The sequence below is a fragment of the Rhea americana genome, unplaced genomic scaffold (assembly GCF_003343005.1).
Source record: "Rhea americana isolate MKP2758 unplaced genomic scaffold, rheAme1 scaffold_30, whole genome shotgun sequence".
NCBI lineage: Eukaryota > Metazoa > Chordata > Aves > Rheiformes > Rheidae > Rhea > Rhea americana.
In genome coordinates, this window is record NW_028186424.1 from 1,742,057 (window position 1) to 1,769,822 (window position 27,766).

Below are 27,766 nucleotides of genomic sequence, written 5' to 3' on the forward strand. Positions count from 1 at the left end.
TGCCTGAAACGTGTAGATCAACAATACAAACAATATGGTCCACTGCATTTGTTAGTGACTTGGAGAATAAATGAATAGCTAATTTCATTTTTGCTTACTAATAGAAGATATGGTAATTATTAGCTTATTAGTTTTGCAGTAGAACAGCGCATACGAAGATAAGTCTTTGCAGTTGATCACAACCGACTTGCACTGAGCTACCATACAGGAGCATCTCTCAGATGGGAGAATTTCAAATGGTGTGTTTGGACACAAGATGTAATGATTTTCCTACCCAAAGTCACTACTGTGACACTTGCATCTCATTGCAAAAGTCACCAGCTGTGTGTATCTCCATTAACCTGGGTAGCTGTGCTTGCTTTACAGGCTAGCATCTTTGTTTAAAGCAGTTCCAGTTTAGGCAAGGAGATCTCATTCCTTATTGCAGTCCTGGAATTCTCCTCTACTAGCATAGTGGAAACTGCTAGGCCACGTGCAATTATACTCATTTTAAATACATTCACTGAACTCTACCATGTGTTTGGAGGAATTCCAGCAGTGTCAAAAATCAGACATCTGTCCTCATTTTCAAATTAAGGCATACAATAGGGTAGTGTATAGGGTCTTAAAAGTTAGCGAAGGGTCCACATGAAGGACCTGGAGGTTCATGTCCTTCATGTGGTCCCTTTGCCAGGTTTTCCCCCTTSAGTATTTATGTTTTTTTTCCTCTGTTACTGTCTTCCTGATTGCTACAAATAATGAAGAATATTAATAGCTTTAGATTAACTCCTRTCCTGATGCAAATGAACACAAAATTGACCCCACTGCCATGCCATACAGGTCCAGAGTTTCAGACATATTTACATGTATGAAACTTGTCTTGAGAAACATCCTTTCTAAATTGTTTTGTGACCAAGTAAGCTAATGAAAGGATGAGCATAACCTAAGACCTATAYGTAGTTTCTACATGTAGTTTTCTTATTTGCTTTCAGGACATTCAGGAAAGGTTATTTAACTGGGAGCTTATGATAAAAGTGATCGATTCACTGAAGTCATATATACCGGAAGAGTGCAAATGTAGATTAAATACTGTATCAAATATTTTAGACCATTTAACTGTAAAGAACAATCTCTCAGTCCGACAAAAGGAAGAGCTTTTAACAGACCTGCACAAGGCCTTCTGGGAACAACTCACATGTTTCAGTAATGGTAAGTATTTTAGACAAGAACTCRTAAGGTAACTAACAGGGGTATACATTCTCACGTTTGTATAAAGTTATGGTTTGGGCCATATTTATTATCTGAAGAATAACCAARAACACACACAGTTGGAGTGCAATATTTTCACCTAAGAGAGTCGATATAGATTGACCTTGGTTGGGAGCTCCTGAATGCTGCAGTTGTACTATGCCTATAATTCACACACAGAACACAAAGCCAGACAGAATCCGTACTCCTAGGAAACAAACAGGGAAGTAGTAAAGAATCAAGTAGTGTATAAAAATAACAGTTGCTACGTTTATTCAAACTACATTTTTATTAGACTTTCTTACACTTCCAGGGCATTTTCAAACATTTTGCCAGTGAATCATCAGCCCATGAATAAGCACAATCGATTAACCTGGAGAATGAGTAATGTGTGGTGCTACAATACTGTACTATAGTTAAAGCAGCTCAGTGTGGTTGCAGAACAACAGCCAACTATTCATTTGCATTCTCCCTTAGTAGCTATTGTGGAAAGTGAAGTACTAATCTAACTATGGGGGGAAAACAAACAGAGCTCTTGAATGCAAAGGCAATACGAAATGGAGAAGTGGCAGAACACTGATGACCAATTCCACCCTGCAGCACACAGTCTGGATAGTGGACTCACAGACTTAAGTCACCTGGAGCAAAAAGGTGGATAAGGAAGGAAGGACTGAGCTCCAAATATTTTGTGATACTAGGACAAAAATCAGAGGGACTTTGAAACCTTGTGCTGCAGGTTCTTGGAGGAGTCACTTAGAAACCCCAGTATGGCTACAGACCAGTTTAATCTGAACCAGGGCTGCTCTGGACCTGTTCTCCCACCAAGTATTCTTTCCTATCCTTGCAGTAGCATTGGCATATTGCAATTAGACAGTGAGCCACTTCTAGACCTCCCCTAAGGTGCAGGGCAAGGRAGGTAAGGTGGGTGGGAATCTGCTTCTTGCAGTAATTCACCACCATTGCATGAAGAGCAGCACCTGTGAAAGGAAGGGTACAGGATAGTAATGATCCAGAAATTGATAGATTCAAGTGTTGTGTAACAGCATGAAACTTCCTATCTAAAAAGGCCATCAGGATAAGAATCAGCTTTGAAATTCTRCATGGTAATTACTTGGCTCTTTCCCCTCACTAACAGATTTCTGTGAGCTTAGGTTGTGTGACAATAGCAGATGCTGCATTTTCCYTGTGGAGTTACAGCATCTGATCACTAACGGTTTATGTTCCAGAATGTGTCCAGCAAAGTAAAGACCTGATCCTGAAACAGCTGGAGTACCGTGCAAAGAAGAGAGAAGAGTTCAAACACAGACAGAAGGCTGAACAAGGGAGCCTCCTCAGTAAAACTTTTCATACTGAAGATTTTCATGATTTTCTTAAGGTGAGCACATAAAGACTTATTTTCACTGTTCTATCAGTTTGTAAGGCCAAAGCTGCTTCAGATTCCTCCAGATCATATCAAATTGGGATTTGGGGTCCTCCTGAGAATCATGTGCAGAAGGAGGAAAGGGGAAGAGATCCTATCATCTAGGCTTGCCTAGAGGCTTTTCCTCCCATGTTTCAATTGTGATGCTGCAACCAAATGCCAAAGGGCATTTGTTAACTGKAGGTTGGATGTTTTGTAGAAAACATCCTTTACTCGTATGTTGCACATTTGGTTTTAAAGTAGGAAATCTATGGCCTGTGTTGCAGAAAAGAGTAGATTATTTTGATCTAAYTGCCTTTTTTATGAGTGAGGTTACTGAGGCTTAGAAGACTTAAATATCACATAAGCAGAGGGAAAACTAATTTTGAGTGCTGGCAGGATATCTTAGAGAAGGTCTGCAAGATATCATTTGATAAGGTATCCAATGACCAATGTAATGTTTTCTTGGCCACATTTTCTATAGAACTGTTAGTGTTCAAGATGTATATACTAAAATCAGTTCTAACTAGTAAATGCTGACCGGCAGAACTTCTAAAACAGCTGAGAACTACAAACTCAAGAAAAAAAAAAATCCTCAATTTTCATGAAAAGAAATACTTTAAAGTGCTTATATCAGGCAGCATTAAACTTTTGTTGAAATCTAATAGCTCAGATTAATTGCTATATGAGAAGACTTAGGTTCCTAATGTAGCTAACTGTCAAAGTTTGTTAATACCAATGCTTCAATTTTGTGTTGCAGGCCAAGTTCTTTATATTACATTGTATGAATTAGATAATACAATTACTGTTCTTTTACTGCAACACCTATCTGGTATAGTTTAGTTCAAAAAGCCTTTCGGTACCATATATGAACAAACAGAAAAGATTCCAGGCACTTTAATACAATGCATTTTACTACTTTGGCTTTTCATGTTTTCCTGAGACAGATAATTTTATAATCCATTTTTGTATCCATTGAGCACTTGTGAATTTTTCATTTGTGCACATCGTAAGATTCTTGAACATATCTCAACTTTGTTAAATGAAGCTTAAAAATTTTGTGTTAAGATCTCTGCCCTACAAAGCTTAGGTCACACAGCTTTGTGTAAAAGATGCTCTATTCTATATCATTGAGAAAGCTGACAAATATGCTTAGTTGAACTGTAGAATAATAATTTACCTATTACAGGTTGAGTGGGAATTGGGAGATGTGGCAGTTTGCACTTTATGATGCAATACAGAACATAAGTGATTCTTATTATGAAATGTCTGTGTGCAAGTGAAAAAAAGCCAACATGGAGAAACCTTTTTGGCCTAGAGCAGATGGGACCTTGAATCCAGAGGCTCTTTGGGGGGAGGGGAGGGAACATGTATGCATCTCCCATGATTTAACTTAAATAGTCAAATAATTGTTTGCAAAAATAATTCCTTCAGCAGAGAGGAGCAGTCTTCAGTCTGGCCCAGGGTTTCATAGCTAGACCAGCAGTGGAGGAGTTGGCCTAAAGCCTCATCATTAGCCCAGAGCTTTTCCCATCTACAGTTCTGACTTCTCCTCACTGCCTCAAAAGGCTGTACCACCCTGGTAGCAGCCTGCACAGTAACTGACCTTTCTACTGAATTTTAAGTAGCTGACAATTAGGGAGATGGTTCTTGCTTCACAGCCGTTTCTTCTGAGCACAAGTTGGATAGTAATGATTTCATTGCTATAATTCAGATTTTTGCATGAAAGAATGGCCTAGATAAAGGTTAGAGTCCCTGTATCATGGTGYCTCCTTCATCTGTTTCCACTGTTGGAAATGGGACATTTTGATTTTTTTTTTTTTTACTAACAGAATGTAGGAGTGATCTAGTGAAGCACATGAGCCAAGAAGTACCAAAGTTACAGTAAGTCTTGCTCAGCCCAGCCCCTGCAGACATACAAGTTACAACAAGTCAGTCAAATTCCATGGTAAACTATGATTTCATGGTAAGAGCAAACTTTAAAGTCTACCTCTAGAAGAATAACTTGTGCACAAAGAGTTTTAAGAGCACTTTTGTGTTCTTTAGAAGTGCTCTATTCACAGATCCAGCAATGAAAGCTAGAGCAACCATGCAAGAGGGCACTCACAATTTAAGTGTCTTCAAAACATGGATTATTTGTTTACAGGATTCCTCATTAGTCTATAAAATGAGATGGTTTTAGTTCATAAAGTTCAGTCTTCCCTTATAGCCCAAATATGCCCAGATTAAATTGATAAAGGCAAGTTTTATGTCTTTCTGAGTTACAGCACAGATTAGCATTTAGATTATTATTGTGATGTTACAGTTGGGTCAGTGAATCACAAAAAACTGAAAGCAGTGTTTTCAGCTGTTTATGTAGACCTGTGTATTTCTCTTAGGCTTACCAGGAGCTCTTAGAGAAGCATCAGCAGATACAGTGGGACCTGGAAGAGGAGGGTGACTGTGAGAGCGYGGAGGCTGTTACTGATCTCTACAAGGTGCCACTTCCAATTATATKTTTTAATTACTAAAATGAATTCCAAAAATCCTCTAATTTCATTACACGAGTAAGGTATCTTGGGTGGAATTGAAGGAGAGATTTTGTGAAAGAATGTGGCAGTCCTAGGAAACTAAGGTGGCAAACCAGTAGATAGACAGAAGGATAGTCTTCCATATAGCTTGCCAACACATAGTGTTTCTCAACTTTGCGTTAGTCAAAAAACATCCAGATGATCTGCCAAAACATGCTGCCTATGTGGCTGATGAGGCTGCAGTAATGTTGACAGCATACTATATCCAGCCTTACTATCAGGATTATAAAAATTTTCATTTATGTAGCATAATTCTGTCTTCTGCACCATGTTAGGATGATTGTATTCTTAGTTAGCTTCACTACATCTCTAAAAATAGTTCTCATCTTTTTTCCTCTCAGGGAAATTGTTTTGACACTGGTTAGTTCCCTGAAATAAGTTCAGATCTTGGATAAAGTAATATTTTTACACTTCTTAATCTTACTGATTTGGAAAATATATAGTGGCTTCATGCTTTTGCATCATCTTCAATTCTCTGTGTGCGCACAGAAGAAAATAAATGATCTATCTGATGAAGCACAAAGCTGTAGCCAGCAGTGACCTTTAATTAGGCTGGAACTAATCACTTTCAGCTCAACAGGATCTTTGTCATGATAATTATGGCCACGTTGGACATTGTGGAAACTTGCAGTTCCCATCACCTCAGGATAAGATACCCACACAATCTTAATTAGCAAAAGTTGCTAGATAGTGCATTTATTCTGCTTTAGAAAAGTTTGGCACTTTTTCAAATTCAACTGAAAAAAAAAGAAAAAATAGACTGGAGTCACTGTCTTTAGAAGAAATACTTTTGAAATAGTTTTTGAAATAAAATTATGTAATACTGCAGGCAACTGAGTGTTTGAGAAAACTGCAGTTTTAGAGAGAGGAGGAATTTGCATGGAGGGCTATACTTGTGAATCTGAGAAGGTTTTGTAAGAGCTGTATAAGAAAAACCAACTTGTTTGCTGATACTAGTGTGCACAGTCCACTCTCTGGAGCTACCAAGTTCTTCTCTACCCCTTTCCTCATTTCATGGAAAGTCTGTGGAGACCAAACAGTTGTTGCCCCTGCACAGCTCCACTTCATTTGCGAAATTACCTTGCTTTTTTTTTTTAAAAAAAAAAAAAAAATTGTGTGCTCTGCTTTACTGACACTTGGACCAGACTGAAAATCCTATTTCTTTCAGCAGAGTGTTCAGCTCAGCCTTCTTTTCTATTAAAGAAAAACTGGTGTGAGTGAATTAAGTGTTTCCAGATCTGCCAAGTTGCTGGGAGAGTTGCAGAGACTTGAACTCTGCCAATTTACCCAAGTTTAAGCCATTATATTCCATATTAAAACTGCTCCCTTATTCATAGATCCATACAAACACAGGCAAACATGAAAAACTGCAACAAATTCTGCAATCCATCTGGCATCTAATGGATGAGGGTCCACAAATTTAATTTCCACCTGGTTTTACAGTAAYTTTTATTGTGATATTTAACACAATGAAAAAAAATGCACTTTCTTCTTTTAGCCCTGAATATAGATACTACAGACTATTTTAGAAGAACRAATTGCTGTTCTGTATACTTTGTAAGCAGCACAAGCTAGAAAGCCAGGAAAGCACAAGTCAGTATAGCCTCACCTTAGAGAAGCAGGGCTTTTCTGACTTCTGCAGCTGAGGGAAGCGRTGGTAAATTTTGTCCCTTACCTGGAGCACAGAAACAAAAACGGGTTTTGCCCTTAATGACAAATCTACTAATTGCATCTCAGTCACAGTGCCATCACTTCTCRTTCTGCTCCACCATGCTTTCAGAGGGAATGTGTACAGTGGAAAAGCAGAAGCCTTTCCCTGGACAGCAGGGCTGCACCTCTTTGCTTGGTTTCCCCAAGCTGTACTAGGGAAAAGCTGCTGCTACCAGTGGTGAAAACAAGATACCCATGGGAAAGAAAAGATACTTCACACTGCGGGCAGAGGCACGACTGCAGCTCGGGTAGACCTGAGCAAGCCAACATTAGAGCAGCTAGCAGGTACCAGGAACCCTCCCAAAGCGATGGTCAGCACGGCACTGCTAGAGCCATGCCCCAGTCAGCTCTAAACTGGCTAGTTTGTAGAGCAGCCTGGTCTGAGCACATCTGCAAACACTGCAGTCCTGAGGGAGTCTGTAGCTTAACTGATACAGCCGTTTACTCTGCACTCCTTTACAAGGTTTGGATGCTGCTGTTTCTATTCTTCCAGGAGCAAGGAAGAGGATAATTAAAAGATTTGGTTAAACATTCTGCTGTTTAGTTAATCTCCATGTTTTCCTAATTGCAAGCGTATATTGCTAAAGAAGTTGGAAGGCCAAAAAAAAAAAAAAAATCCCTTACCAGTTAACACGTAGAGACTTATGTCAAGTTGCTTTTTAGTATTTCACTAGAAATTGAAGCCTAGCAATACTATTAAAAGATTGAATGAAACTCTGTAGTCACTCTAGCATATTCCTCAGATATTTAGATAATATTCCCTACTCTAGCATATTCCTCAGATATTTAGATAATATTCCCCACTCTATGATCCACAAGACATCCAGAGATGGATCACAAGACAATTTCAAAAAAAGATGCTTGTACTTTTTGAAACAGAGAGTGGGAAGAACTAGAACTACTGAAATATTTAGAGCTAAGCCTAATTTTCATTCTGTTGCAAATGAAAATTAGCCTCGAGAGACTGCACAAAGTGATTGTGCCTTTTTTTTTTCCTCTTTCCARAAGTTAAACGTCCCTTGGATTTAAGGGAAATAAAAGTGAGATGTCTTTCTAGAAACTAATTTTCCACATCCAAGAGGGGAAGAAGTGTTGTCTAAATCACAGTTTCTCCAAAACCAAGATTTAAGCAACAATATTCCATATGCCCTCTCTACCAAGCAGAAGTTGTTTCTGACTTTCATACTGTCAACAGGCCCAGGATTAAAGGCAATCTATGACATTTCGTCTGGACTGAGCAATCTAATTTTGTCCAACACTTACAGGATTTAGGGTCCCAGGCAAATTCCTGCCTGTCTACAAGTTGCCATCTTGATTTTAATTAGAAACCCCCAGAATTTGAATGAACCACAGCACACCCTTCAGATTAATGGCATTAGAACCTGAACCATATTTTTAATGCATCCAAGTCCCCTATTTCCTTAAGTTACTTYTATGATTTTTCCAAAGTCCTAGGAGCTCTGTCAGTACTGCAGATTATCAGGTGAACACCACTGTCCTACAGAAAACAACTGTATTGACTCAGATACACGAGCATTTGTTGTAACATCCAATAGGTTTGTGCACTGTAACAGCACCAGATGTTTTAAAGCAGTGCATAATATTCACTTATATAGAATTAAGTCACTTTCTAAGATATGTATTCAGCTAAGAGCAGTTACTGCGCTCTTTCAAAGCAGCTGCTTTAGAGCACGCAGGTGCCTCCTTCCCATATTAACTAAWTCACCCAAGTACTATACCTCATTAAGTACTATACCTAAACTGGCACAGTGGATTACTTAAACCCGAGTAAATCCCAAAGGGAGACAGCCTAATACTGCTGTTTTGTTATGCCACTTGTGGTAAGTTCACTGCCTTGACACTCAGCAGGTCTGTGCCTGTAACACCACTCTGCCACCACAAGCAGAGCAGCTCGTTGCTCTACCCAGCAAAGGCACAAAGCTCTCAAAAAAAAAAAAAACAGAACTTGGTCAAATTCACTCCAACTGCAGAAGCCCAAACACCCAACCACAGCCCTAACTTCGTGGTCCTTAACAATGACCTTCAAAAGGCCATTGGCCCTTTTTCCCCACCAAGAGAAAGGGATGCAGCAAGACTCAGGCCTACCTTCTTCTCCAAGATCTGCTTCAGCACCTCCTCACAAAACCACTCTTCCTACTTCATGTGCTTCACTCCACCTTTCTACTATCCCTTCTGAACACCTTTATCAACTCCATATTTACCTGCCCCCCAACCCCCTTTATTCTACTTGACATGCAGTCATTTATAGCACCTGCTTCTAAGTAGTTTTTTCCCCCTTTGGGACAGCTGAGGGAAATGATGAGACCTCTTATTAACTCTTTCAAGGACAATGCAATGAGGGGTGTATTGTATATAACAATCTGTATACATTATATATATAATGTACATTATATATATGTATTATATGTACCTATAGAATGCATTGTATATTTAATGTATTTACGTTATCACAGTCACTAAAATGCTAGTTGGTTGTAGTTTAAAAGCAGGTTACAAAAGCCTTAATTTTCTCTAATAAACTAGAAAAGGATTTGGCCTTTAAACTATAGGCTGTCCGGTTATACTTAATAAAATGTTTCGGACCGCCTTTTCTCCTTCAGTTGTACACTAGTATGGCTTGATTTATTTCAGCAGATTTATCTTCCTCTGCTTATTTTTTTCCGTTTTTTTGCATCTTATAAATAGTTCATAAGTTCATCAAGACAGATTTATACAATCCTGTAGCACTGCTGTAGCTTGCAGTGCTATARTTCATCAAATAATTATCCAAATTGGTGAATAAATATATAAAAATGCAAAGATCTGGAGGCTGATTGTGAAAATAATAATTGAATAGGTTTGTTTTGTGTATACATGTAAATCAATTAAAATGATTTAACCAAGATCAATGTAATCTGTTGATGCCTGAAGTGAATGTGTGAGTTTTTATTTGGAGGATAGCATAGACTTTTCAACCATACTAGTGGGTTAAAATTCTGCATTATAGTGAATAGTCTGTGTCCAGTCTGTCTGGATTTTTGACTCTTACCAGGCACACTTGTTCTAATTCTGTTTTTTGACTTTGATTAAATTTGGTCTGTTCATTTCAGTCACAGCTCTGAGGTCTTTATCTCTACCATTATGGCTGTACATTCAGTAACAGTTCCGTAAAACTTTTCCATAATATTGCTATAATCATATCTAAATTTTTCCCTCTGTTAGCCACAACTAGAGGTACTTTTGAAGGGCAAGTTGAGCAATGGGTGCAGGTGATTTTGATTCTCACACTAACTCATAACTGAAGGAGGAGTAGCATAACAGGTGGTTGAAAGCTCAGCCTAATATTTTCATAAACATAAATCTTTAGAGTTGTCCCATACACCAGGGATATTGTGTTGCAATAACAGTTTTGCTACTTTTGGTAGTTTCTGAATTACAGTGTTTTTACTGTAATTTGTTTTTACATGACAATAAAAGTATCCTCTTCCCYCAATTATGTCCTCTTCTGTTTCTTGTGATCTCTTAAAATGATTAAGGACTAACTCCCTGCAAGTCTGTTTCACGTTTAGCATACTGGATGTTGCCTATCCTGTAATCTTCTCTTTCTCCTTTTTATTTGTGAACTACCAGCTTATTTCAGCAGGGAAAGAAGTGTGAAAAGAGGTTGGTGATTAACAATTCATTATTAAGAAAGCACACACACACAGGTTACACAAAAAGAAATCAATTAACAGCTAGGAATTGCATAGTCACTGGTAAGATAATTACTCTTCCTCCACCTTAACATCAAAAACATTAAAACGCACAATTTACTGTCATTTATAATTCCTCTCTGCTGATAGCACTTCAACAGAATGTTATTACATTTGACTTGACAGGACATAGAACTGCACAGGAATTTAGATTAATAGGTATTAACTAATGAGTATTATCATCAGGCAAGGCAACAAACATTTTATGAATGGGTAAACATGAATGTGAGATTGAGGTAAAGTGTTTGATTTTTTTCCTCAGTTAATAAAAAGGGAAAAATTAGATTTGTCAAAATATAAAGTACAGGTTCTTAGACACTAATTCTTTTGTTACTTTCCTTAGATAACCTTGTTAACATGAAATGCTTAGGGATGTTTTGTGTGGACTGGATTACATTTATGGTTATCCAGAGCAGGCTAGTTTTCAAGGAGAATCACCCTCAGTTTGTTTCAGATGAAAGACCACACTCAAGAGACCACCACAATTCTAAAGGTCACTTTTTAAAATTTAATCCAAAAGGTTGAAAGACACTGTGGTCTAATAGATTAAGTTTGTGATCTCTTGCCACATGAGCTCAGTCTAGTTCTGTTTTTTAATATTGATCAAATTTTGTCTGTTCATTTCAACAAATGCTTTGAGGTCTTTATGTCTACCACTATGTTTGCCTGTTCTGTTATAGTTCTGTGACACATTTCTATAATATTGCTACAGTCATATCTAAATTTTTCCTGCGTTAGCCACTGTTAAAGCTTCTACAAAGTTTATGATTTTTGTAGATTTTTTGTAGTTTGTAGTTTATGGTTTTGTGGTTGCTAGAAGGCCCAGTATCCTTCTTTGGTCTTTCCTATCTTATCACCAAGCAGCCTTGCTTCTTCTGTATACCCAAGTGATTGATTACCTATATCTCTGGCCTTGATCAAGAGTTGGCAATAAGCTGCAGAAATTCAGCTCATTTGTATGTTTTCACAAAGAGTCACTATGGATATATGGATGTGTTGATGTGAAATATGAGATACTGAATATGGATAGGCTTCATTCTGAAGTTTGCTTCCTGCCTTATTGCATAGGGAAGCCTCTACATGGATTCACAATTTGTTAGATCTAGCATAGCTCCTAAACTTATCTGCAAAGGGTTGTTTCTAAAAAAGGGTGGGAAGTCTGAAAGAGAAGGTTGAAACTGCCTCCTGAATAAATCAAGGACCAACGAGGTGACAAAACTGGAATTTCAGTGAATTCTCATTTTTAATGCACGTAAATTAAATATTTTATTTTATTGATTATGTTGCACAAAGAATGACTTCAGTATCAGCTGCCGAGCAGCAAGGCACTGCATTTTATTGGTAGGGCTCTGGATGCATTTTAGCAATCAACATTCCAGTATTCTTCACATGGAGGAGAGGCAGAAGGGTATACATCTAACCTTYCCCAGTTCAGCCTGCACTGATAACACAAAGTATCTTCTATTGGCCAGTGTTGTCGAAGAAAGCTTGGATTATCCATGGGATGTGTGATCTGTGTACTGAGTTCCTACCTTTAATCAGATACAGTACAACTTGGGAGATGAATCTCTTGGCATTTACCTTACAGTACAACCAACCAACCTTTCTAAATATGTTTTCCTGCTTCACAATTTCATTATTCATTTTATTCTCATCTACATATAGGAACCTTCTAATCATCTGAGGTGGGGAGGGGAAAAGCACTAATGTTCTTTTGTTTTGCAGTGAAATCTGATTAACTGTGTATTTCCCCTGTTTTTTGACAAAATTATGTATTGGCTCATTTAAARTTCAGATACACTCAGAATTTGAATCTGAGCCCATTTTATTTCTGCACATACCCTATGATATTTCTTTATGCTTGATGAGTTTCTCTGGAGATTTTCTGAAAAGCTTCTAGATTGACTGTCAGATACTACAGAAAGGTTCATTCAGCATTGCAGTCAGCTATCCTATTAACAGAATCAACTTGAATAAATTGCATTTAGTAAAAGAAGTTCTGAAACCAAGAAGAAAGCATAGCAGGAAGTTTATAGGAACTATTTTGTAGGGCTTGTAGTCCAAAAATAAGGTCCTAGAAGCATTAGGATTTTTTAATGTCTTTTTTTTTCCTGTAGACAATAAACTTTATGCACTAATATGTAGTGCACTATCCCTATTCACAGCCTGACTCTATTGCTGTTTCATGTTGAGTACTTCTCTTACAGTACAGATAAACTATTTTGCTAGCTTGAATCACACTTGTAGAATTAAATCACATTTGCATTTTTTTCCTAAATCTAGTTTTACCTTTACCCTTACCATATTCTACCAGACAGACCAATTGTTCCTTGAACACTGATGAAAAGTTAGTAAGTATTTTGATGGCTATCACTGATTGTGGTTTATTTTGTGATCGTTACTACACTTGAGACAAATAAGTAGCAGAGCTATATCCTACACAGAACAGAATTTGTAGCAGAATTTAGAGTGGACACTGCAGTTAAATATCACTCGGTCTGAGGGGCTTGCAGCACCGGAGCAGTCCTGCTTCTTGCCTGTCAATCTTCATCATACAAGAAATGAAAAATACTTATTGCTTAGTTCTGCTTGTTTATTTATGCCTGTAGCATTTTCATTGCTAAAGAAAAAGAAGCTTGGGGACTGCTGATACCACTAATCTGACTTTCTTGTCCTTTCACACCACTTTCAGCAGAGATCTATGAAGTACTTCAYCAACAAATAGTTAAGCATCTTCAATGTAAACATCTTTGGATAACTATGCCCATCACACTTGTGAGGTTATGTACTTCTGCAATTATGTGGGACAAGGACCTAATTACATTTTTCTTGGGTAATTATATACCCACACTGGAAGTACACGAAACAATTTCAAGATGCAGGAAATGCAAGCAAAATGCTATTCACTCAGTCTTTAAACAAAATAGCATGTTGACAAGTAACAAAATACCTTCTTTATGTTCTGTGCAGAAGATTTCCTAGTAAATAATAATGCAGGACTGTCAGCACACCAAAGAAATACTGTTAGATCTCCAGCAAGATGTGTTACAAAGTGATAAAGTTGCCATAGTGGGAACTTTATTTCTTTAAGAATCAGCCCTTTAAYTCCCTGCCTGAGATCTTTTGAGATTGCAGTAGAAATGGCCACAGTTTCTTCTGTGCTGCCTCAAAATTATGTTAGACCCAAGATAACTTCTTTTATCTTAAAACAGAGTAAAGGCAGGAGAACTAGTTTGTCTTGAAAGGCTAGAAAAGCTCAAAGGAAAGATGGTTTAGAGGTGCTACGATTGTAGTTGTTGAAATGTTATATGGGCAACTGAGATTAGACACATGGGATATTTGAGCTTATGCTAAATTTTAGTGTTTGGAGATTTGAATTTTAAAGTGGAGAAATAGTAACAGAAGAGATTTCAAACAAACCACTTTGCATTGGTGTTGGCAAGCTAAGCCACATCCACGTCTACACAGATTATTAAGATGGTATAAATCCTACCTTTTGTAACAGGATCTGGAAACTATAATGATAAAGGAGTGAGAGAGATCCTTTCTTCAGTACAGAATTCACCAAGACTGCAAATTATCTTTGCTCTGATATGCGCACTCAGGTCTGAGAATCCTCCTGTGCCCTCTGGGGCATCTCTCAGCCRATAACCTGCTCCTGAATGGAGTAGCAGGTTTCATTCTGCTTTTCAGTGTTTCCCAATATCTAGTCTATTCTTTAGTCTGGGGAAAGGTTAGCAGAACTGAAGTAACTATAGTCAGTTGCTGTGTAGGTTGCACTTGTGGGTAGATGTCTGAAATTCTTTGGACTATAACTTCCCATTAAACTGCTTTTAGTTTAGTTGCAGTATGGTCCCTTACATTGTCTCTCCACTGCCTTGTTCCAGTGCTGCCACAATAGTGATACTCATGCCCAGAGCCTAARTTCAGAAACCTGTAGCCCAATTTACAAGAATCCAGAACACTTTGAGATTAAACAAAATCAGTRTGAGGTGTGTTCTGAAAAAGTTGTGTGCTTTAAACAGCTAAGAGAGTGGAAAAAAATCAAGATGCCTCATCTTGATGGTGTAGTGAGCACCTTGGATAGTGCTGTGCCTGATTTTATCCATAAAGTGGGGTTAGTGCAGGGAGCTGTTAAAGTAAACTCTTTATTGTTAGTGAAGCAGCTCATTAATATGGTGATCAGCGTCCTAGAGGGATCACAGAAGGAAAATAATAATTTTGTATTTAACGCACAGCTTGGATATTTTACAATATATGAGGCATGAGCCTACACAGAGTAAGAAGASAAAAATACCTACCCATTCAATGAGTACTGATAATCCTAAACACTGAATAGGCGAAAGATGCTGCGGAAGTAGTACAAAATCCCCAAATTTATCATTATGGAGTCATGCACAGGGCCAAGAATTCACATGCAGCCTAAATTCTGCTCACTCATTGTATCTGAGACCTTCATGCTGCAAATTTAGCTTCTTTTTTTCTTTGCTTTATTGTGTTTTTTATGATACCACATAGAGGAGTTGGAATGGGCTCTTACAAGTTTGTTATACCAGTGTATAACCAAACGACAGACAACTCTGCTGCAACTTTTCCTGTGTTTGAGCTGCAGGCAAATGTTTTTGACATTTAAAAAGTATCTCTGTGTTTCTATAGAGGGAGTCTGCTTTTTCGTCACTTAAGAGATTGTGATTAAACCCATATTTAAGGGAAGACAACAGCTAGAAAGACTTGGCTTACTTGTTTTTGGAACAGGAATTCTGATTTTTTTTTTTAAATATTAGCTATATTTTAAAGGAAAAGAAATAAATTGAAGTGTTTTCAAGAGAGCTAACAGTGATTTACAATAAAAGCAAAAACAGACAGGCTATAAAGCTTTCTGGATTGGTAACAACATGTGGAACTAGCACAAAAATAGCTCTTCATACTGCTGGAGTGTTGCAGCGTCTGTGTGACCTTTCCAAGGTGTCTTTGTTTTCTCTCCTCCTCTAGGGAAAGCTACCTGCACTCAGTCATTCTCCTCAGGGATGATCTCAAGTTTCTAGCAAGTTTGCAAACATAGCTCATAACATCACTRTGTATTTGACAGTGAAATTATGTGTTTTGAAAAGACTTGGTAGCTTGGATTCCATATGACTAAATCACCCAAACAATTCTTGCAAATGAAACAGCCTCACCAACTGAAAATCATTCATATGAGACTAATTTAATAATAACACCAGAAAATACTTGTTTTCCCTGCCTTGCACCTGCTCCACATCAGGATGAATTTGAACAATTGACTAGCATCAGTGTTGTCTAACTAAATGCCATCCTGTCCCTTTTAACTCTTTATCTCTTGCCTTCATTCATTTTGTATCAGTACTTTCTAAAATATGCCTATGAAGTGTTGTGCTAGGCAGGCTTGTTTCCACAGTAACATTCAAAACAGGCAGGGCTTTTATAACACATCACTATAACCAGTAAAGCAAGGTATTATTTGTATTGCAGTAACATGTCGGCAACAGTTAAGGTTCTAGATCTCATACTGTGATGTGCAATTATAATGAAACTATTGCATTATAGATAACTCATGTGCCTTAAATCAAAACATTTAAGTTGTTGCAGGCTCCATCTACAAAATCTGGTCTCAAGCATTAATGGCGTTGGCTTGTAGCTCTGGAGGTCACTGGCTAAGCGTGTTAATTCAGACATGGACACGCGGACAAGCAGCTCCAAAGAGCCTGAAGGTTCATGTTCTTACCTGTGTCACTCTGTCCTTCCCTGACCCACTGTTAGGAGTTGCACTCTAAAGCTTCCCAYGCTTTAGCGGAGCTGGTGAAGGAGCTGTTTCTTCAGACCCTTCCCATTGTGACCGGCCTCTCTGTAAGAGAATGYGAACTTCTGAAAGAGGAATGGCAGGAGAATTTGGTCCCTCAGCTGGAGAAATGCTATGCCTTCCRCCAGAGACGCTGGAAGCTTTTCCAGGAACAGCTGCTGCAGGAGAAGAAGGTATGACCAGTATCACATTCTGAGATTTCTGTTTCTAAAAACAGCAATATGAACAGCAAATAAGAAATTAGCAAGCTATTCATCTGTGGGGAATGTTTTGTATGCAAATATATTGTCTGTGCAGGTCCAGACTCAGAATGGCAGTTTGAACTGCAGTATGGAGTGAATAGATATGCTGAGCATGTAGGCTTGCGCAGAGGAGTCAGGGAGTAACTACTGAACATCTGTCTACAGTGTTTGGCAGCTTTGCCAGCACAGAAACTTCTTTTGGCAAGGCCTCCCACTGATTCCACAAYGTTCTCAACTCTTGAGCATCTATAGAAGCACACACATGTCAAAAAAGAATCTAGTTGATCTGTTCACAGCGAGTAAAATGCTGCATATGAATACTATGTACAGGACAGGAGGCCTTGCAATGATCAATATTTCTTAAGCATATCTAACGGCTAATACTATATTAAGTGCCAATATGTGATACACATGTTGTATAATACTGATTGTTTGTTCTGAGAAGGTGCTGAAACATGCAGCCTGCTCTTCTGTTCTGTCTGTGCCCAGCATAGGAGACCTCATGGAGACCAGAGGAGAAAAGCAACAATAAATTCAGGGGCGAGTATCTTTAGCATTAGGCAGAAACTCAAACAAACCTTCAATTTATCCATGAAATGCCATCTCTATATTAACACTGCTTTGAAGGCTTACATGGCTTGGTAAAGAAAGACCTTTCCTATGCAAAGGTGTGCCACTTTGCCCCTTCGCAGATTTCAAATGTGTGCTGAAATATATGGAGTAACTGGAGTTTTTCAAGGGAAAAGTTAACAAGAGTTCTTCAACATTGGCAAAATCATGATTTTCCCTAACCTCCTTCTCTAGCGTGCCTGGACAATCCAAGGTGACATATTCTGGAAAAAAATCTTCCTGAGAGACTGAATGCCAAATATTTAAAGTTTGGCAGACTCTATGMGACCTTGTTTATCAGTCCCTTATAAGGGGAAACCTGAGCAACCTCAGCCACAGGTGCTGCTGGCACACATATATAATATGCCTGCTGTTCTGGTTAATCTGTCTCATGTTAGAGTCTCATATAACAACTTCAGGATATTCTCATCTTAGTGACATCTTACCATATGCTTTATGATGTGTTGTGTATATATTTATGAATATCTCTCTATGTATATACATATACATATGTGTATCTCCTTGACTGTTCAGAATCTCTTGGTACCTCTTGCCTCTCCAGTATTTGTGCAGTATTCAGTTGTCATGGACCTATCAGTGATTAAATACATGTGAATCAGTAGAATCATTTCTGCAGGTTAAGTTCATGGTCAATAAGATATTAACTGAGTCCTTAATTATTGCAAACTGCAAAATATCTTGCCTACTCATTTTATGGGTTCCTCCATAAACCCATATGATCTGGGAAACTATAGGCTTCCTACTAAATCTGATAGAGCGGTTTGCTCACTGGTGGCTTTAGAACACTCTGGGGTATTTAAAAGGTAAATAATTTATCGGAAATTCTTAACCCCTACTTTTTTCCTATATTTGTTGTTTTGGAATTATACAATAACTTTCCGATAACTTTACTGCATTGTGACTCACCTGTTATTTCAACAGTTTTGAAAAATAACTGCTTGCCCCTTCTGCTTTTGTGCYGCAGGAATTGCTGGCAAATTAAAAATAAATTATCCTTAGGTCTCTAAGCACCACTGAAGACAGTGAGTCTAYTCATGTGCTTTAGGTTAAGGACGGTCACAAGTATTTTGAGGACTGTTGGCTAATGTTTAGTGTTGAAATTYCACATACTTATACCTGCAGTGATTAATGTGTGACCTCAAGATTCTTGTATTTTGCCTTTGTTCATCAGAGACTATATTCAAGAGCTTTCTTGGCCAACCTAAACATCTAGGTGCCTGTTGATTGTCAGATTTGCTTAGGGTTCACAAAATGCCTGTCCGTGCATGTGAAGGACCTAAGTAGCCCAGTACTGTAGGTGCCCTCTGAACACACCCCACAGTGCATGGGGGCACAAAGCACTGCAGTGGTATCCACTGTCATTGAAAATCACATCCTGAAAAGCAGAAGGTYCTGGTATGCAATGATTAGTCTAGGAGTGCATATTTGGGCACCTTTCATAGAATCATAGAATCAGTAAGGTTGGAAGGGACCTCTGGAGATCATCTAGTCCAACCTCCCCGCTCACCAGGGTCACCTACAGCATGGTAGACAGGGCTGCATCCAGGCAGGCCTTGAAGATCTCCAGAGAAGGAGACTCCACCACCTCTCTGAGCAACCTGTCCCTGTGCTCCGTCACTCTCACAGGGAAGAAATYCCCCCTCACGGWCAGGCAGAACKTCCTGTGCTTCAATTTCTGCCCATTGCCTCTTGTTCTGTCACATGGGACAACTGAAAAGAGTTTGTCCTCGTCCCCYTGACACCYTCCCTTCAGGTACTTGYACACATTGATCAGATCACCCCTCAGTCTTCTCTTCTCCAGGCTAAACAGGCCCAGCTCTCACAGCTGTTCCTCATAGGGCAGRTGCTCCAGTCCTCAGATCATCTTTGTAGCCCTAYRCTGRACTCTCTCCAGTAGCTCCATGTCTCTCTTGTACTGGGGAGCCCAGAACTRGATACAGTACTCGAGATGAGGCCTCCCCAGGGCTGAGGAGAGGGGCAGGATCACCTCCCTCACCCTTCTGGCAGTACTCTTCCCAATGCACCCTAGGATACCATTGGCCTTCTTGGCCACAAGGGCACACTTTTACTCTGGTCCTTCCACACTCTTGTTGAATCTCAGCTATTGTTCAAAAATTAATGCAACAGTCCCTAGGCCAAAGAGGATATAGTTTAATAGCTCCCATACAGGAGGACCTCTCMGTTCTAAAGTTGTTTCAGACACAGTTTATGCATTTGGTGGTGTTATGATTGAACTCAATATATRAGAGTGGTTGAATAGAGAGACCAGCATCCCAGTATTGTTTCTCAAGGGCTTAAAAAGACTCAAAGGACTTGGACTGATCTCCAGCACCCAGCTGTTGGATGATAGCTCCCTGAACAGCACTGGATGGTGGRTTCATGGTACATGGATTTAGATATTCAAGTCATACCCAAGCATAGGATATTTAAATTAGAAGGTTGACTTTCCATCTCTTTCAGTATGTCATAGCATTCATAATGTAAAGTTGATGACTTTCTGACTGAAGAGAAAAAAAATGAAGGTTTTTGTTGACATCATTAACAATAATTACAGAGCTATCAAATGAGCTATTCACTGAGCAATGACAGAACTCCCWCATTGTTCTCTGGGTCACCAGCACCTGCCATTGGGCCTTATTCAACATAAAAATTGCCTGAAGAGCAGACAGAGCTTTCCTAAGGATGACTGATTCTGTGGAATAAATTTCTAGAGAAGACCTCTTTATAGGAAAATGTATGATTCCTCAAGGTGATATTCTTTCCAGGAGTTTAAGTAGCTTTTCCACTTTAAAACATGGCTTTCTAGAAACAGCTTGAACTAAATTGGAAAAAAGTCTGCTCTATCTCCAAAGACAGCATGCAGAGGGACAGCTCTTCCAGCTAAACTGGAGATTTTCCTGTATAAACAAGTCTGAAAAACATCACACAGCTCAGCATTTTACATTCAAATGCAAGGTGCTTTTCTTGGAACTTCCCTAGTAGAAGCCCAGCAGCATGTACATTTAAACAATAAAGAGGCACTTGTACCCTACAAAAAGGAGGACTTGGTTTCCCCTTTGGGAAAAAAGAAGAAGAGAGATTAAACTCATGTGATGGGTGTTCATGTCATTTGGGAGATCCTGCAGATGTTATAGTGCTGAGTATGACAGAAGRGCCCATAAATCTACATTCATATCAACAGACTTTTTAATTTACCARGCATTTTCCTACAGGAGATATGTCTCTCATTTGCCTTTTGATAAACATGCTGCACGAAGAGTTACATAGTCATCTGCTCTACARAACAGGGAAGAATGTCTAACACCATAAGGCTTTTCACTAGAGTATTTAAGTGTGCTTACCAAAGTGACTCACAAAGACATTTTTTGCATTAACCCGAAGTGTATTTGTTTTTTCTTTCCTAGCATTTAAAACATATCTAGGGTATAAGGTCCTCTGAGGGAACAAAATCTGTTTTATACTGGAAAAGAAAGACTCTGTTTCTTATTTCACTTTTGACTTACAAGCTTGAGGATGTGAGTAGTGCAAATAGGAATAAATCTTGTGATCATGCGGATGCCCTCTTTCGCCATCCTTCCCTCCACTGACAGGGGTAACAGATCCTCAGCTGGTGTAAATCTTGATAGTTGTATGTAAGTCAGATTTTTTTTAACCTCTTGATTGCACTGGAGGCCACATCAAGCCCCTTGTGAGCCCATGGAAGCTTCTTAAAACATTTTGTTCCTGTTACTTTGTAAAATCTTAGCAGTCTCATGATTTTTCTAGAATAGCATTTATGTCTATGCACTAGTTACATAGGGCAAAGTACTGCACTTGTTTAATGTACTTACTTGGCATTCAGCACGCATCACACACCATCTACAGGCTGTTAGAGCAAAATTGCTTTGCTTCGATTTCCTGAAAGAATCTGTGCTAAAAGTGTCACACTGAGAGCTGCAGGAAGAGTGAGCTTACCTGGGTCTAATTTACTGTTGCATCTGAGGTCTAACTGAAAAAGAAAAAAAAAAAGTTTCCATTACTTACCAAYAGCATACTCAGCACCTTTATTGCTGAAGAGTAATACTCAGAGTTAGCTATACTCCAGAATATCTTATAATTGACTTGTTGCTAGGAAACCAGACACCAAGCAATGTACAGAGACACTGGGAGGTGAGAAGATTTCCATCCATTCCCACRTCATTGCTGGACACCCACAGAAGTCAATCAGCATCTGCTTATCCATTCTGACATGGTGTGCTTTTTCATTGCTTTCTCTCACTTTTATAGAGATTCATTTTTTCGTGGTGACTGGAACCACTCCTCAAGTCACCTAATGCTCCTCAGCATCTTCCCGCCCCCTCTCCCACTGACAGCGATTTTGTTCCCAATTAGTGGTTAAAAGCAGGCAAGGAATCAGAGGTTTCATGCTCCATTCCATCCACCAAGTGCAGAACAGTCATTTTCTCAATCCTGTTTGTACTGATCTGGCAGTATTTAGCAATATTTTGGTGTCATTACATGGGCCAAGTGCTGAGATGAACAAGAAAGTGATGTGGGGTTGTAATTTAGGTACAACACAGTTCCTCTTCAGGCAGCCCAGGCCCAGTCTGACTGAAGATGCAGACTTCCTGGTGGCCTCTCTCAGCCTCTTCARTTCTCCACCTAGTGCTCCCAGCATCTGTGGAAAGAAGGTGGAAAGGCAAAACTATGAAATACAGATAGGACTCTACGTAATGTAATGAGGGCAGGCCCCCATCTTCCCTTAACGCTGTTGRGTCTCCAGCAATGGACCATCCCCAAGAAAAGGAGAAGCTTTAAAAGGCTCCAGGCAACATGGCTCAGTAGTGGAAGATCAGTGCAGCTCAAAGGCTGATCTTTTCCTGTGGTTGGGTGTTTTTGCTGTTTTTCAGCTGTACGCCACCAGCTTCAAATTAATATTCACAGAGAATCTTTGATGCTGCATTTGTGTGTATGTGTGAGTTTTTCTAGTATTTTGGGTGTGGAAAATATTCAGCCCCTCCAAGTTCATCCTTGCAAACAGCTGACATASAATATTCTGTTCCTATTCCCATTTGGTCCTTGCCATCTTGATCATCTTTCTATGGTCTTTATGAGACAAAATAGTAGTTTATTATTTGGTCCAAATCTAAAGCTACCTTACGTATCAYCTCCCATTAATGCATTGTAATCCCCTTTCTTTCCTCTAAATTTGTTCTCTTATTATTTATATGGCTGAAACATTTCTGATGTTCATTTAATAACTGYGCACCAGAGGTGATTTTATACTGCATTATAAGCTTTCCCTTGGTCTCAGAGGTGTAAAGAGACCTTTTTTTATATTTTGCATACAGCTTGTCTTAGATGTACTGTCAGTGGAAATGACTCATTCTTTGCTTCTAAAAGAAAGTCTGTGTTCACCATTGCAGAAGGATGTTATTTCTTAATAAACAATAAGAAGTAAACAGCTACAGCARCCCCTACTACTGTCCCCGTCTGTGTTATTCGGAGTGCCTTTCTWGGACAGGATATACTGATAGCAGCAAAAGTGTTTTGTTTCTTGGCTGCAATATTGTAACATTTGCAATTCCAATTGTAAATCAAAGAAAACTCTCCTCTCTTCTCTGTCTTGGCAATCTGCATCAGATTTAGTCTGCATGYTGTTTGAGAGTACATGGGCAGATAGGCACTTTAAGAGCAACTTCTCAATTAATAATCAAGTCTGTGAAAAATGATGGGAAGCCACAAGTGAGCCACACACAGTCTGTCATTGAAAATAGCCATCTGCAAAGTAAAAGGTCATTTTCATCTCTTCTTATATCTGCTGAAAGAGACATTACAATACCCCCTACACTGGTGGGCTTGGTAAACTAGGCATAAGCACTGGAAATGGTATCCACAAACTAAAGAGAAATAGTTATTGCCTCAGGCAYGTGTTTGGCAGCCGCCGGGATGACAGCCTGGAGACCTGACCACCCTTAATCTGACGCTTGGCTGGGCACCTTCTGTGTGTGATGTGCTCACTGCTCGCCCGTCCTTCTCCAGGCGTCCGGCTCGGGAACGTGTTTTGGCAGGGTCTTCTGCGTGGAGGGGAGTAAAGAGAATGTGCTATTGAAGAAATAAGTACACTTAGCTTTTACAGGTGGTTGATGATGTGGTTTCTGATGTTCGGTACCTCCTGGGGGCAGGCCATCCTGCGTTCACAGGCAAACCCTCTCCCACGCCGATCACTGCTTCCCAAGGAAAAGACTAACAGATATGAAAGCCCAGTAATACTCCTAATACTAACAGGGGTTGCATCTTACACATCTAATTCTTTGCTAGGAGATGAGAAATATTGATCCAGTGCAGTCTTGCTATCTACTATAGCATAAAATTTAGTTCCAATGAGGCTGGAACACGAAGTGAAACTGCCAGAGAGCTTGAATATTATATTTAGTTTAGGGCTCTGCTTATGTCTGCAAGTAGCCTGCACTTACCCAACTGCCAATATAGCCTAAAATATACTTTTCACTTCACACTAATAGAGTTTAGGCCTCACAGTTTTTATGGCTTATTAGTTATTAAATGCTGGTAATACACTAAACAAAATCAAAGTCTGTATCTCCAAAAATTTACAGTCTAAAAGAAAATCCATCAAAACCTGTAAAGATTAAATTCTTTGATCTAAATGTCACCCTGAAGGAGCTGTATAYATATAATCTATACACTTAATAACCCATTCTCCACTTCTAACTATTAGATAGCACTGCTTACTATACACAAAAGCATGATGAAAGATGTTATCTTAATTTTTGTTCAGTGAAACCTGCATTCTCTATTAAGGAAAAAAAGCATCAAACAAAAAGCCCACTGGAACATGCTGATGAGAGTCAGTGCAGTATTTTGTGCRTCACTATTCTTGTTTTCTTGGTCCTCTGTTTGCAGAAACCAGAAAATTTGTAGAAGACAGCTCAGATCTGATCCAGCTCAGTGCAAAGGCACACATTTTTTTCCTGTGAGCTTTGGGTCAGACTTTGAGCMCTGAGAAAAATATTCTTAAGTAGAATAATAGGAATTAAGTATGAATTTGATATTTCAAAGAGGGGGTTGAATGTGTCTACCACTATTAACAAAAAATAATGCTGATTCTTAGTATAGTGATTAGAATGACTCGAATCAAAGTATCTTATAATTGTAACTCTTTTCCCTGCTTTTAGCTGTGGCTAAAGGAGTATGCCCTGTCTGCTGTGATACAAAAGCACCTATCAGAGAAACAAGAGATGGTTATTCAAGGCGTCGTTAGCAGACTAGGAGGTCTCAGTGATGAGTAAGTATGGTTTTAGCAGTAAGCAGTGCTATAAAATTGTACACCCAATAAAAAAACATGTATRGTCAACTGGAGAAAGCAGTGTGGGATTCTCATCTTTGTCAGCCAAAGAGACAGTTACTGTAGGTTTTTGTCTGAATTAGTATTAATTGCCCCGTTTAGCATTGATGGTGCAAAAATATCGGATATCATGACTTCTGRTAAATATGAAAAGTGAAGTTTTCTGTGATTAGTCAAGTGGTGTGCTTTCTGTATATCTGCTGCTGTGTTTGTGAATGATTCCCAGTGTTGAACCAGTCTCGCTTTGCACTCTGTCACCCTGGAGTTGGCTGTCCTTCAAGGTAAAATACTCAGTCCAGCATCATTTACCTCTRCCTTTGCTTCCTGCCATCACAGTGCAGCTGACCACATCTTCGTGTAGAAATGACTCCTCTGCATTCTCTGTCCGTATTAAGGTATCAGATGATATCAGTTCACCATGGTCTTCTCATTACCAAAGAATCATTACCAAGAACGAGCTGAAGACCTATCTGTCTGGAATATTGATATTTTTGCCATTGCACTCCATTATTTTGAATCTACTTTTTAATTCAACCGTATTTTTTCACATTCTCTGACTTCTRCATTTCCCCAGACTTCAGTATTTACAGAGGTTTTGTGGTGCCTTACACATACACACAAATTAGATTCAGACACAAACCCAACTTGAAGCATATCAACTTTATCCAAATCTGCGAACAGCTCTATTAATTTTCCATTTACTTTGTCCAGAATCAACTTTGAATTTTGCTCTTTTTTAAAAACTAAAAAGTTTTTTTAACCTTTTTTTTCCTTTACTTTTTTTAAACATGAACTTGCTCCAGCCATATGTGTCCCTGTTGGCCAGCACTGGTCTCTTCAGAGTGCCCCATTGCTTATGAAAGGCACGCTGTCTTGCATTTAATACAACTTAAAATAGCTTTCCTGTAGTTCTCATTACATTATCTCATTATCTTATTTAAAGGCTTCTGTTAAAACACCTTTCATTATGAGACAAATTATGTGAGCTATGAGAGATGTTATTTATCTGTTTTCTTTACATTTTTGTTTTAATTTAATTTTGGCATGACCGAACTAGAAATCTGTCACCATGGTACCCATACTTTATAACTGAAAAGCATTCTAAGACATACTTTGTATGGCAAAATGTTACATAAATAGCAATTTTGTTATCTTTCTGTAATTGCTTTGCAAAATCTGCATGCAAATCAGCAAGCAGCTTAGCTGGTTGATTTCTTTTTCTTTGATCCTTTTGACAGGTGTGTGAACTATATATTGCAAAAACACAGGCTTCTGCTGTGTTCAGTACTCAGAAGGGTAACTCTCCGAAAAATTGGGATGGCTACTCTGACCCGCATGAGGATGTCCAGGAAGAAGAGCTTGCTTCAGGAGCTGCAGGAGCAGCATGTCCTGCAGAAGAGCTCCTCCCACTGCCAGGATGAAGATCAGTGGCAGCTACAGAGAGCAGTGGTAGGTACAGGATTCTGCTGGTTTCCCTACAGCGTTCTCGTGTGCTGTGACGTCTGGTGTTGGAAGTAGCTGTAGGAGATCACAAGAAACACAAATGTTAAAGTTCTGAGTAGAAAGGAGAATTCTCTGTCAAAAAACACCCCCACTCTTGACAAGGGAAGTACTTAAATGTGTACCTATTTTAGTCTGAGTAGACACTTTAAATTCCCCAGTACTTTGTCTACTTGCATTATGATAAGCATCACCTTTCCTCAGCAGGAAAGTCRTCATGACAAACTGATTTAGTTATTTTATGTGAAAGTACTAATTGAAGTAAATCATAGCGATTTGTATAAGGAAGGACTTTTACACAAGTCGGCTTCAGAGTGAGAGAAATTCCCACTGACCTTGCTAATGATCTTAAAACACACTTGGAAAGTCCTCACTTGAGGGTCATAAGAAGAAATTCTTTGCTCCAGAAGACTTAGCACATTCTTTTATACTGTCACCATTTTTTTTTTTTATTATTCTCCATCTTTGAGTTGGCTCAGCATCCGTTCCCCTGCCCTCCTTTCAAATGGTCTGACTCCTGTAGTTCTGGGAGAAAATTGAAGGGATTTTTAGACTTGATGGTCCCACTGGTCARTCTTAAATCAATTGGTGGCTATGTCTTTTAGGGTTAACTTCTCAGGTTAATATTATGTTTTGTTGGTTAAAATACTTACTTGTGTTGCATACTTGCCTAGAACAATACTGGATTTTASATTTCCCCGGTGCAGGACCCTCCCAGCACACTTTAGCGTTAGCTGCTGCCCAGCTCAGTGTCGCTGCATGTATGTGTTGAACCCATCAGACACATTGTGGCTCTGTGCTCCATTCTCGCACTGCATGATTAGCTGAGATTAATATTGTGCATCCCTCTAATTCCTACTTACATAATACAAATGCTAATTCCCCACCTGGGAGAGGAATAAGGAAATTCTGTCTGCTGCCAGTTTCGCAGGTGATTTACCTATTGAACTAGTCCTTGTTAAGATCTTGAATAATAAAATATGAATGCATATGACTGCATTAATCCTTTTTTTTTCTGTATTTATGTGCTTTCCGCTACTCTCTCTCATGCAGTCACTTAGCTCCCACACGGACATTAATTGATGCAATCACTGTGTTCCCTGACAGAAATCAGATGTCCCCAGGTATTAGTGTTCTTTTGACYTCTCTCCATTACAGCCTCTTTCCAAGGCCAGCTAAAAACTGTCTCATAAGGAAGTGACCCAAAGTATATATAAGATCCTTGCTACCAAGGGAGAAATAGGGACTGGATGTGGWTTTGAGAAAGGTCAGGGAGAAAAAACGTGTTACAAAGATCCTCCAAAACTAGAACTAATGGGTAAGGAGTTAAGGAAGAGGTTGATTTACAGACACTCAGCCAGAGTTTTAGATGTACTGATACAATATTTTTAGGTAAATTTAATTTGAGGTTGTGCTAATTTTAGATTGRCAGACAGCATTATGGGGAAATTAATCAGTTTATTTTGTATCAAATATCAATTTTATTCAGGAAAACAGAAGTACAGAAGCCTTACTAAGTCATAATGACATGACATTTGGGTCTTTTAAAAAAAAGAAAAACTGTCTTATGATC

General features: G+C 38.9%; 1 protein-coding gene across 3 annotated transcripts in view; it reads left to right on the forward strand.

The window, feature by feature from the left end:
* The window catches only part of EVC (EvC ciliary complex subunit 1), a 54,154-nt gene that overhangs the window by 13,615 nt on the left and 12,773 nt on the right, over positions 1-27,766 (forward strand). For 2 of the 3 annotated variants that reach the window (XM_085309583.1, XM_085309584.1), the window contains exons 9-14: positions 972-1,188; positions 2,454-2,602; positions 5,005-5,103; positions 16,437-16,649; positions 24,524-24,633; positions 25,932-26,142. In XM_085309583.1, coding sequence (XP_085165709.1) covers positions 972-1,188; positions 2,454-2,602; positions 5,005-5,103; positions 16,437-16,649; positions 24,524-24,633; positions 25,932-26,142 — 999 coding nt within the window. The remainder of the gene's footprint in view (positions 1-971; positions 1,189-2,453; positions 2,603-5,004; positions 5,104-16,436; positions 16,650-24,523; positions 24,634-25,931; positions 26,143-27,766) is intronic. The other variant, XM_085309585.1, reaches the window with a different exon arrangement.